Raw genomic sequence first — 12255 nt, forward strand, 5'->3', positions numbered from 1 at the left:
TCTGTGTTAACATGAATATATTATTCATGTTACTAACGTGAATATAAACAAGCAACCATTCATACTAATCCACACTGAACAACAATCTTCAAAACAAATGGCCCAGACTCTTCAAAAATGTTATGTCATGAAAGACCAAAAAAGACTGGGAGAGTGTTCTAAATTAAGGGAGATGTTAATAATCCTGACAGCTTAAATAAGCATGACAAGTAAATACAATGTGTGATCCTTAACAGAAACCTGGACTGTGAGGATAAACAGGAAAGCCATAAAGGGCACTGTTAGACATAACCAAGATAGTCCAAAAATTTAACTGCCTGTAACTAAGATCAAGAAAAGTAGGAAGTAAAACAGGAGAGTTTCTTCTCACAGAATTCAAGAAATAAGAAGGTTCCAAGAAAGGAGGGGTCCACCATGTAAAATGGTGTTGGCAGGTCAAATAATATCAATAGGAAATATTTCTTGCCACATGTGTATTGCTAGATATTTTTGTTTCATGTTTTATCCTAAGAGCAATATTTTTAAAGTATGTTTTCTAAATAGTCATTAGTAATATAGAAGGAGGCTACTGACATTTTCCCTGTTGTAATTAGGTTCAGCTTTTTCCAAAGGCAATGTATGTTCATTGCAAAAATGAATTATAGAATAAACACAAGTTAAAAGAAAAATATAAAACCCCACAATCTTACCCACCAAGAGACAACTACTATTAATACCAAGTATATGTATACATATATTTCTTTTTAATCACATATTGTTTTAAAACCTATTTATCTGACACAGTGTGAATATCTTTCTATACAAAGAGATATTTGCAATGTTACATTTAATGTCTGGATGTACCAGTTTATTAAACTAGTCCCTTCTTGTTTATTACTTCAATTGCTTCAAACTTTTTGTGATTACTAACAAAGCTGCAATGGACATCACTACAGTTAAATGTCTGAACATGCTTAATTGTTTCCTGAGGATAAATTCCTAGAAATGGAATTGCTGGTTCAGGAGACATTCATATTTTTCAACGTTTTCCTATGTTGTTGTTAAAGTGACTAACAGAAGGATTTTATTAACTTGTGTATTATCACCAACATGATAAATGGACCCATCTTGTGGCAGCCTCACCAACACCAAAGTGTTACGTAATTTGTTTTAATCTTAGAACTACTATTGCATGTTACTTTTACAACCTGTCCTTTTCTAAATAATAATTCCAGTTTTCCAGTTAGTTTTCTCATATTTGGCAATTTTTAACTATTAATGAAAGGACAAAGTAAAATATATGAAAGAAAACCTTTCCTAAAGTGTTCAAACTAAGAAAGAAAATCATAGCATAAAATAAGTGTACGTATACCTTTAGTAACAATAAGTATTCCTGCTGCCATCATGGGCTGTGTCCACTAATAAAAAATGAAAGGGTTGTTCTAAGCAAATGGTAAGAAAATTTAAATGTAGACTATAGAAAATTAAAGTAGAATGAGAAGTTACTTTATTCTGCTAAAAAATAACAGAGGTACATGGATAGTAAACAGAGCATCCTATGCTGTCCTATTCCTAAAGACATCTGTGTACTTACAACAAGGGTCTGCGTTCTTGTCCAAACTCTGCTTCATAGTAGCCATCTCTGCAGTCTTTTCCTACTAAATCATGAGGATGAGGTTTATATGGGTCGTTCTTTGTTACTAATGTAATTCTCACTTTTCCCTTTCCATAATAGTTCATAATCTGAAAAAGGGGGAAATTAAATATATGATCCATAAATTTATCTCATTAAGAATTGATCTCCTAAATGAGCATTCAATTTATATAATGTAGCTAGCACCAGATAAATAAAGTCCATTTGACTGGCAAATGCAGTTTGGATGAAACTTTCCAGAGAATACCAGAGGGGAAGAATTTACCTCTCAGTTCTTTTCTGCATTAATTTCAATTGGTCATATAATCTGATTCTGCCTAATCTCCTTTTAAAACACGTTATACCATCATATTATCATGGAGCATGAGAAAATACCTGAATGTTGGGCCACTGAATGCCAGGCTCTTATATTCACTGACATACCATAAATACCCCCTTGAAAGCATATATTTAAGCCACAGTGGAAATGACAGCACATTGTGAAGTAACTGGATCTTCAATGTGATTGCTACAGCTAAACTACGAAGCAATTAATTAAGAGTTAGGTACACACAGGAAAATGGTCTATTACCTGGATAGATGGGTATGTTCGGTTGTTGTCTGTGCTGTGCTCCCCTGGAATGCTGCCTGCTGATCGCCCTTCACATTTGTATCTAAAACGCATTCCCCTTTGCCTGGGCTGTTCAATTATCTCTATACATGGGTTATACCCACCTGGAAATTTAAAAAAGAGGAGAGTGAGATTAGGATAGCAGTAATAATAGATTTAACCATTTTGTTTCTTTCAAAACAGCAGACTAAAAATGTTTCCCTCCCAATATTAAATAATAAGGTTGAAATGCAATTACCCAAGATTGAATGGTAAAGGCACCTTATTCTTCTATCCATAATGAACTCCTATATAGTGTTAACACAAATAATTCAAATCATATTTACTGGGTAGCACTTTATCATTTAATATCTACAGCTAATCCCAGTGTGAAATTCTGAGATACCCACTCCAGAGATATCCACTTCTTATATAAGAACAAGAAGAAGGGATTCCCTCAAGATTCCCACAGAAGGGTCAAGAAGATAGTCTTCAGAAGTATAATATCATATTCTAAAAGTGAGTTTAACTGCTTAATTTTACATTAGACTCTTAACAGTGGACTAAACGACTGCTAATTGAAAATGAAAATACAGGGGCGCCTGGGTGGCTCTGTCGGTTAAACGTCCGACTTTGGCTCAGGTTATGATCTCACGGTTTTGAGTTTCAGCCCCGCATTGGGCTCTGTGCTGACAGCTCAGAGCCTGGAGCCTGCTTTGAATTCTGTCTTCTCTCTCTGCCCCTCACCCCCACACACTCTGTCTCTCTCTCTCTCTTTCTCTTGAGGTTTTGAGTTCCAGCTCTGCACTGGGCTCTGTGCTTACAGCTCAGAGCCTGAGCCTGCTTTGAGTTCTGTGTCTCCTTCTCTTTCTGCCCCTCACTCTCTCTCTCAAAAATAAACATTAAAAAGAAAGAAAAAAGAAACTGAAAATGGATTAAATCCTTGCAGAAGGATATATTTTTTTAAATATCTCCCCTGGAATCTTAAAGGATTGATACACAGTATTTCCAAACAAGTTCCAGAAGTGATCTTAAGCTCACCAGAATACTCAGTCAGTTCCACCTAAACCTTTACCAAAGTATGAGACACAACGGAGGAAAAGAAAATAATTACTTACTTTCTATAATAAATGTAATTTAAAACATGCAACTTTCTGCTGATTGAAAGAAACCAGACCAAAAGAACACATACTGTAGGATTCCATTTATATAAAACTCTCGAAGGGAAACACAATGGGTCTTACCAGTTCAGTATGAGGAAGAGGTCTTGTGAGTCCTACTTCGTCGTATCTTAATAGCAAAGACCCTGGAAATGTTGTATAAGTCTCCTACTCTATAAAATGTGAATAATAATAATAACACCCATCTCAAAGGGTTGTTATGAGGATTAGAGGTAATGTGTTCGGTTCTTACCAAGTATCACACCTATACGAAATACTCAATACATGTCGTCTATTATTTATTTCAAATGCTTTCTTGAAAACAATGATTTATGGTGATACCATGATATTATAATAACTGGTACTTCAAGACTTTACCAAACAATGAGGCAAACAACACAAATTACTAGACTACAGTAGAGTCCAACAAAACAAAATTTTTTTATGCTAACAAAATTGTGCAAAAAGTGATAGGAAGAGCAAAAGAGTCAGACATGCCTGTGTTAAAGGAAAGAGTTAATAAAGCAAAAATGTGGAGAGAGCAGAGGGGGAAGGGAGAAAGGTAGGCATCCCTACCTCATTCCTAGCAGTGAGTCCAAAGTCATGGCAGCACAGAAAAAAAAATTTAGGAATCACCAATATAACCATAATGAAAGTGAAATACACTTCCACCCTTCGAACCAAAAGCCAGAGTACACTGGGGATTTGGATTGTGCAGGGGAACCATATGATCAGATTGACATTTTAGAGTAAGAATTCTGATGTCAGTGGACAGAATGGAAAGAAAGGAGAATGCATGATGACCAGTTTAGAAGCTGTTACGATACTGAACCCAATGATGAAGGCATATGTGACATATGGTAGTGATAACAAGAATGAAGGATTGTTTAAAATATAAATAATAATGTTCAGTCTTGGTGACTGAACATTAGGGTTAAGAGCAAGTAAAGAATCATTGAAGCTCCATAGTTTCGTCTTTGGGTTACTGAATGAAGTATTAATGTTACCTTTAATTTAATTCTGTTTGGTTCAGACTCCTCCTGTTTGAATTTACTACATATTTGTTTAGGCAAAAGACAAAGAGCCAGGGAAAACTGACTTTAACTTAATCTTGTTTATAATACTCATTTCAATTTTACTGAAAAAATGTAAGGCATGCAGATGAGTATTTCAACTTCACATACATATAATATATCCTTGTATATTTCAAACAACTCAAATTCACATTTTAGTTTCAAATATTTCATATCCCTCTATATCATTGAAGGAGTATTTAAAGTACATTTTCCTCTCAATACTCAGCAATATTTTAAAGTGATATCTTAAATAATTCAAGTGGTTGAACTAAAGGTCAAATAAATCCCTGCCCACTACTTATTTAAAGGTGTCTTGGTGGGAAGTTGATATAGAATTACATCATTAATGGTAAGTGGCTAACTTTTGCAGGATGAGTAAGTAAAAGTGCCAGGCTCATAGGGATTTTTCAAATATTTCATTGGTTACACAACATTACCTGAAGCTAGAAAGTGTTTTTGAAAAAAGTCTATATGCAAGAGAAGAACAGTTGTTAAAAGATTAAAATAATTTTTAAAATTGTGAAATTATAAAAATGAAAAATATTAGTTATCATGTAACATCAAGTACTTAAAAACCTTTAAAATCTATTCTTCCTATTGCAGAAGCTCTTTATTGGCAAAAAAAAATTGTCTCATAAGCAACCAATATTATAATATTCTACATTCCCCTAGCTGGAAATAATTTTTTATTATTTACCATAGTATTTTGTTTATGACAATTATTCCAAATTACTATACTTAGGGGAAGACTCCCTGTTTTATTTCTTCTTGAAAAAAGCAATTTGTTTTATTTCATCAAGTTATTGGTCTTATTTCTTTTTAAGCTACTTGAAAGCAGGAATTGTGATGTATTCATCAGTGCCTTGCACACTGATATTCGGTAAACATCTGAAGAATGAATAACTGAAAATCTAAAAATCTTTTTGTTTGTGTAAGTTATACAAACACTGAAGGCTCATACTGATGATGAATCAGATTTTCCTTAGTAGGTTTCCCTACTAAGGAAAAAAAACAAAACAGTACTTTTGTAGGTACCAGAATTGCTACACTTTTCTAATCCTCATACTTATTTACAGTCTAATTTATCTGTATTTATGATTTAAAAATACTTTCCAACTATAAATCACTTGTATCATGCATCAGTACAGTGTACCAGTTACTTCCTTCCTCAGTACTGTCTTAAAATGCCACTCTTCCTGAAAATGGTGCTGAAATGTAGTCATCTACAGAGTGGAAGAAGGCAAAATGTCAATGAGGGAATTGTAGGGAAAACAAATACTTTCAACTAAGATTATCTCAAATCACTACAATTTTGAAAAGTTGAAATTTCTTAAGTAGTTCTAAACAAGTTGATTACTGTACTCTTCTTTAACCAGTACTATGCAAAGTTAGGGTTGATCCTGCATTTTTAACAATATTGTAAAACATCTGAAATATAGCCAAAATATTTGCAAGATATATTTATGTTTTTATTTGCACTGAGGCAAAAAAAAAAAAAAAAAAAGTGCTATTTGAATTTTTAAGACAAAAAAATTACATTGGTGGGGGGTGCCTGAGTGAGTTAGTCAGTTAAGCAGCGGACTCCTGATTTCACCTCAGGTCATGTTCTCATGGTTCGTGGGTTCAAGTCCCTCATGGGGCCCTGCATCGGCAGCGAGGAGCCTGCTTGAGATTCTCTCTCCCTCTCTCCCACTTACACACACACTCTCTCTAAAAAGTAAATTAATTCACTTATGTGGATTTAATAAAAACTTCACCAGTTAAAAAGTAAAAAAATAAAAATAAAAAGTTAATTAACTTAAAAATTTGTTTTAAATTACATTGAAATAAAAGTTAAAAATGGAGCTTTGTCAGAAATAGACACATTAACTAAAACCTTATAGCCAGCATTGGGAACCTGTGTTAATTGTTCAGTAAAAAGTTTCCTACAGTAATTATAACACTGTTTTAAAGTACTTTTATGTATATTCTCATTTGATCCTCTCAACTTTAATCTTCATAAAAACAGAACAGGAATTATCATCCCACTGTATAGATGATAAAGCTCAACATTATGAAGTTATAAGAAAAAGAAATTATGAATGACATTAGCTAGCTGGGATCCCAATGAATCAAATTAAAAAACAAACAAACACCCCATGCATAAAAACCAATAGGGGTAAAGTCACAATAACTGATTACAGCAAATAACCTAAAATAAATGCAATTTAATTATACCAAGATGCAGAGGGAAGTCAGTATTTAGATCCAATGAAATTCCTGGAAAAGAGTTCACAGTGAGGGTATGTATCAGAATTACCTAGGGAGCTTTTTCAAAAAACATACATGCCCTGATCCCACCTGTGATCTGCTGAATAGAAATAGAAATCTTTAAAGCTCCAACGTATTTCTGAAAAAGCCTTCCAAACCATTCTAACACACTAAGAACCACTGTCCTGAGACATAAAAAAGCAGAAACAATGCACACATCTAGAGAGGCAGTCCAAAAACTCATGTACAAGTATGAGCTGGGTGATAGACAAAGTAGGCAGAGGAATTCTGACAACTTTTAAGCCTTCTTTGTCTCCCAGTTTACGAAGCTTAGCCAAATATAAGCAAGGGAAAAAGGCATTATGATAGGACAGTCTCCAATCACAGTGATCTGTTTAAAAGGTAAAACTGTTTGCAAAATTAGTATGTTAACTATCATCAAGAACATTTGTTACAATACTCAAGCAAACGACAACACACTAAAGTGTCAACACCACAGTTGAGAATAACTGACTACAGACGGCATCTCCCTCACAGAAGTACTGGATAACAGACTGCCTGAGAGTCAGAGGAGGAAATGGAGCTCACAAATAAACACTTTTCTAAATATCACCTTCACTCTCTGGAGGTAAAGAAAAGACTTGTCATTCCTCAAACTTTGGAACTCAACTGAATCGTGGTGATAATCTTCTTTACCTTAAGACATAGGTGATCTCTTCCATTTCTTCCTAATTACTATCAAATTTTAGAGTTACCATTTCTCACATAGAATGGCACTCAATTAACAAAGGGGCAAAGAAAACTTAAGCCTATTCCCACAGGATAGAAAAAGAATAACACAGAAGATGCAAAAGAAATAAAATGAAGGATAAGTTATATCAGTCATTAGTAAAAGGACACACTCTTTATCCACTAAGAAATTTTTTTATTTACTTTCTTTTCATAATGTTCAGTATCATTTAAGTGCACAACAAAGAAAAGATACACTGCCTCTAAACATCACTGTTAAATTCTTCTCCCCTAGTTTAAAAATACAGAAAACTATTTCAAATTGTTTAAAAGTAAATGGGCATTCTTAAGTATTCTTGAGAGACTATTTTCTATCTAGCATCTGTCCTCGTCTATTATTATAAAGTTTTAAGGTTTCACAGAATTCTAGAATGTCAGGATACTCAAACTATCTCTAGAAGGTACTGGTTCCTAGAGGTCTGAGTCCCCAAACAGCTCCACTACATAAGAAAACTAACATTTATGGGTGTTTATGGGTTCCTCAAAACAAGCCTTTGTAGTAGTTACTCTCATTTTTATCTCAAAGATTAGCAGAACTGGAATAAAACCAGATTCATTATGGGCTAAAATGTCCAGATTTATTCCAATATCTGAGGCTGACTCTCAAATGGGCCTTAAGAATCCAAGTAAGGAAATTTTCACTGTGTAGTTGACTGATGTATGCACCATAAAGTAAATAAAAGATGTAAGGGTTGGCAACGGGGATTCTTAGTGCTAGAGATTCTACTGTGGGGGAGAATCTTGAAAAATAATGTTAACTTCTGGGATGAAAAAGTAGAGAAATATTTAAAATCTGTCCCAGATTACTCAGGTATTTAACTAAATTAAAAATAAATGGCAATACCAAATCACCTGTCTTGATTAAGACTGCCAGATTTAGGGGCACCTAGGTGACTCAGTCAGTTAAGCGACCGACTCTTGGTTTCCACTCAGGTCATGATCTCACAGTTTGTGGGATCAAACCCCATGACAGGCTCTGTGCTGACAGCACTGAGTCTGCTTGGGATTCTCTGTATCCTCATGCCCTGCCCCTTACCCAGCTTGTGCGCACATATTCTTTCTCAAAATAAATAAATAAATTTTTTTTTAAAAAGCCTGTCAAATTTAAAACTAAAAATTACAGGGTGCCTAGTTTTAAAAAGTTTTAAACAAATATAGATTGGTTTTTAGTATAAGTATGTCCAATGCAAGTATGTGTGTCTCGTGCCTACAAACATAATCATTTGCAGAGAACGCAGATGAGAGAAGGACAGAACAAAGGAAATTCTGAGCCTCTTAGGTTGTATTTGGGAGAGACTACACACACCCCAGATGTTACCAATTATGATTCATCATGATTCCTCCCTAACCATTTCACTTACTCAGTGCCTTCACTCTGTCATGTCACCTTCATTCTCTCATACCACTATTGTCTACATTTTCATGAGTGGCATTTCTGAAACAGCCTTGGTGTTTACAGTGTGTAGTCTTCTACTTAAAAAAGTCATTTGCTGTAGTTGCCAACTCGAGCTTCCAGCCCTATCATTAAAAATTAAGTTGCATCATACCTACACTGATTTTTTCCCCTTACTCAAGAGAAATGCTTATGGTTCTCTTGAAACTCACACCACAGAGTTGGAAGTAATGTGGCTTACAAAACAATTTCTTCATGTACTTCCTATTGTATGACACAACAGAACTATACTTAAGAAAACTGTGAATAAAAACGAATTATCTAAATTTTAAAACATATTTTACCAAAGACAGTACCACTTATTAGGAAACAGAGCTATGTGTGCATGTGTGTGCATAAGAGCATTGCATATTTCCTACTGGAACAATGTGAAGCTTTAAATTCAGACATAAAACAGCTAATTTTACTTAGGTTAAGCAAAATAGAATCATAAATATACAAGAGTAATGATTATATGCATACCCTAAGTGGACAGGAACAATTTTCTTAACAATGCCTCTTCTAATTAATTGTGCCAAAAGACAGAAAAATCAGGTGTGAAAAAAAAAAAGCAATAAAGACAACTTACTAGAACCCGATCTGAGAAATCCTCAACAATTTGGTAATTTACCTGAACAAATTTAGAATCATAAACATATCAAAGTCCCAGGTACTCATGGTACTTTATAATTTTGCCTATGAGATTATGATCTGCTACTTTTACATTATACAGATAACATATGCACCTACACATACCTATTTACATATGACATCCGGTGAGAAATGGAGAAATGGTCTTAAGTGCTTGGTAATCAATAAAAATACTTTTTGAGGTTTCAATACTATCTTACTACAAATAATCTAAATAAACAAAGATAAACTAAGCAAAATTTTTTTCCTATTACTCTTTCGGTTCAATTACTGTTTCAAAACAGGAAGAGAATTTGTAATTGCTGCATGTTTTTCTCTAAGGCCTTTCCAAGTGATTAAGGAAAATATACCCAGACTCCTTTAAAAAAATTTCCTTGGCAGTTTTCAAACAACTGAATTACAATTTAAATAACTTGTTATATTTTTTATTTATTTATTTATTTATTTATTTATTTATTTATTTATTTATTTATTTTTGAGAGAAAGAGAGTACTAGCAGGGGAGGGGCAGTGGGCGAGGGAGACACAGAATTTGAAGCAGCCTTCAAGCTCTGAGCTGTCAGCACAGAGCTCAACTAGGGGCTGGAACCCACCAACTGTCAGATCATGACCTGAACCGAAGCTGGACACTTAACCAACTTGAGTCATCCAGGTGCCCCAAATAACTTGTTATATTTTAAATAGTCCCATTTCAATGCAACTCCAGAAAAGTTAAAAAAAAAAAGGGGGGGGGGAATAATTGTCCTACAACGTTCCATTCCTTTAAATTTTTTTCCCTTCAGTTTAAGGAATCAGTTCTCACAAAAGCACAAAATACAGTGCCATTAAACAAATTTAAATCATATCATCTTTCTGAATGATGTGGGTCTGACGCTACCCTCTGTGTAAATGGTTCTTTTTCTCCCTTGTAAAAGAATTAGAAGTATTATATTCGTGCCATGTATTAATTAGGTTTGGTTAAAGCAGTCTGACCTTTTTTATTTATAATGCTCACCTTTCTTTACTACTTTCATACAAAATCTCTTTCTGGTAACCAATAATAAATTAGCCAAATATTTAAGATCATCTTTGCACTTTTACTCTAAATGTGCTTTGAAATTATAAATTTACAAAATTATCTTAAAGCTTGGGGTCAGTGAAGTGGGTAAAGAGAAAGTTGAAATATTTTAAACTACACTTGTTTCTCACATGAAACCACAGACAAAGTGAAATCAAATGTCATGTGAACCACGCCAATTTCCTTTTCGGCCTACAGCAGTAGCTATGGCACTGTTCTGCTCAACCCTTAAAAAAAATCCTTTAATGCTTTCTACTTCCTCTTCGCTGCTAGATATCAGCCTTCTGAGGGTCACTGAACCAGGGACTTGGGAGGACGCAGGTCAAGCAAAAACAAGGTCCCCTCTTCTGCCACTTAATACAGCGCTATCTTATACTGTAAGGCCTCCCTGCCTCGCTCAGTTTGCTCCCTCTGCCGGGAAACAGCCCCACGAACCATGCCAGAATCCTGTAAAGGTCCAATTGGAACACAGTATACTCGATTTACTTCCCTTTAGTTACAGGCAGATCTAAACCACGGCTATATATATATATGAGACTCCTTCCCCTGCTCTCTAACCTGTTTTTTGGTAAGCTCATTTCCCTCCAAAGCAAGAAATCGACGCATCTATTAACTGAAAATCAATTTTTACATTAGTGATGTACAGTTTTCATTCCTACTCCTATTTTAAAGCACGGGTGTTCTCATACTCCTTTCCAACAACGAAAAAAAAATGACTTCTCCGTAAAATAGAAAGTACGCGCTTTATAGTAGAAACTATCCACTTTGTTGAAGCAACGTTTCCACTTAAAAGCTGTTAAGATACCAGTGGTTACTTTTAAAGCCGCATCACATTTTGTACAACTGTCAACACATCTGCGATCACCTCTTGGCACCTGATTAAATTACACTTAAAAAAAATAGTAGTGCGCTCCTGAGGTCTGAAGCTTCTTCATTCCTGTTCTAAACATTAAACCACCATTTCAAAATAAAACAACTTCTAAATACGAGCACTATCTGTCCTTTATTTAGGTAATTGTTACTTCCCTAACCCTAAAAATCAAGTCGTTGGGAATTTCTAAGGTTCTGGCGATGATAATGGCATCAAATTACAGACCATGACTGATTTCACACGCAAACCCTGAACTAGATAACTTGTTAAAGGCTGACAATTTGCCAGATGAGATTTTAAAGACAGAACGCGTACAACCAAAACTGAGACCCCCCCAAAACTCCGATCCCCGGAGGAGCTCCTTCCCCCGGTCCGGACCCGCGCCGGGAACACTCACCGGAGGCCATGGCTCCGCTCACAGCGCCGCCCGCTCCAAGCGTCCAGACCCGAGACCTCCGCGATCAGCCCGCGCCGGTCCGGCGGCCGAGGGACTCTGCCGACAGGACCCCTGTTCCCCTGACCACCCCCGGGGCCTCCTCCTCCTTCCCGCCCTCCTCGGGGTTTGCGGCTCACACCTTCCCACCCCCTTAATTCTCGCGTTGCGATCACCCAAGAGTCGCCCTTCCTAGGTGCAGGAGCCAGGGGCAGGGGGCGGAGCGCCGCCGGAGCTACAGGCCGGCCTAGGGCGGGCAGCCTGGAGGTGAGGGGATTTCCCGCGGCTGACGCAGACTCCGCACCGCCGCCTTAC

The 12255-nt window shown here is 35.9% G+C and overlaps 1 protein-coding gene across 1 annotated transcript in view; it reads right to left on the reverse strand.

Annotated features, from left to right (window-relative positions):
* REL (REL proto-oncogene, NF-kB subunit) overlaps window positions 1-12041 on the reverse strand; it is a 29570-nt gene extending 17529 nt beyond the window's left edge. Inside the window, exons 1-3 of the mRNA XM_077766462.1 lie at window positions 11905-12041; window positions 2205-2347; window positions 1574-1722 (exon numbers count right to left, since the gene is read on the reverse strand). Of these exons, the coding sequence (XP_077622588.1) occupies window positions 1574-1722; window positions 2205-2347; window positions 11905-11914 (302 nt within the window). The 5' untranslated portion in view covers window positions 11915-12041. The remainder of the gene's footprint in view (window positions 1-1573; window positions 1723-2204; window positions 2348-11904) is intronic.
* Between the last annotated feature and the right edge of the window lie 214 nt (window positions 12042-12255).

The sequence above is a fragment of the Crocuta crocuta genome, unplaced genomic scaffold (genome assembly GCF_008692635.1).
Source record: "Crocuta crocuta isolate KB4526 unplaced genomic scaffold, BGI_CrCroc_1.0 scaffold113, whole genome shotgun sequence".
Classification (NCBI taxonomy): Eukaryota; Metazoa; Chordata; class Mammalia; order Carnivora; family Hyaenidae; genus Crocuta; species Crocuta crocuta.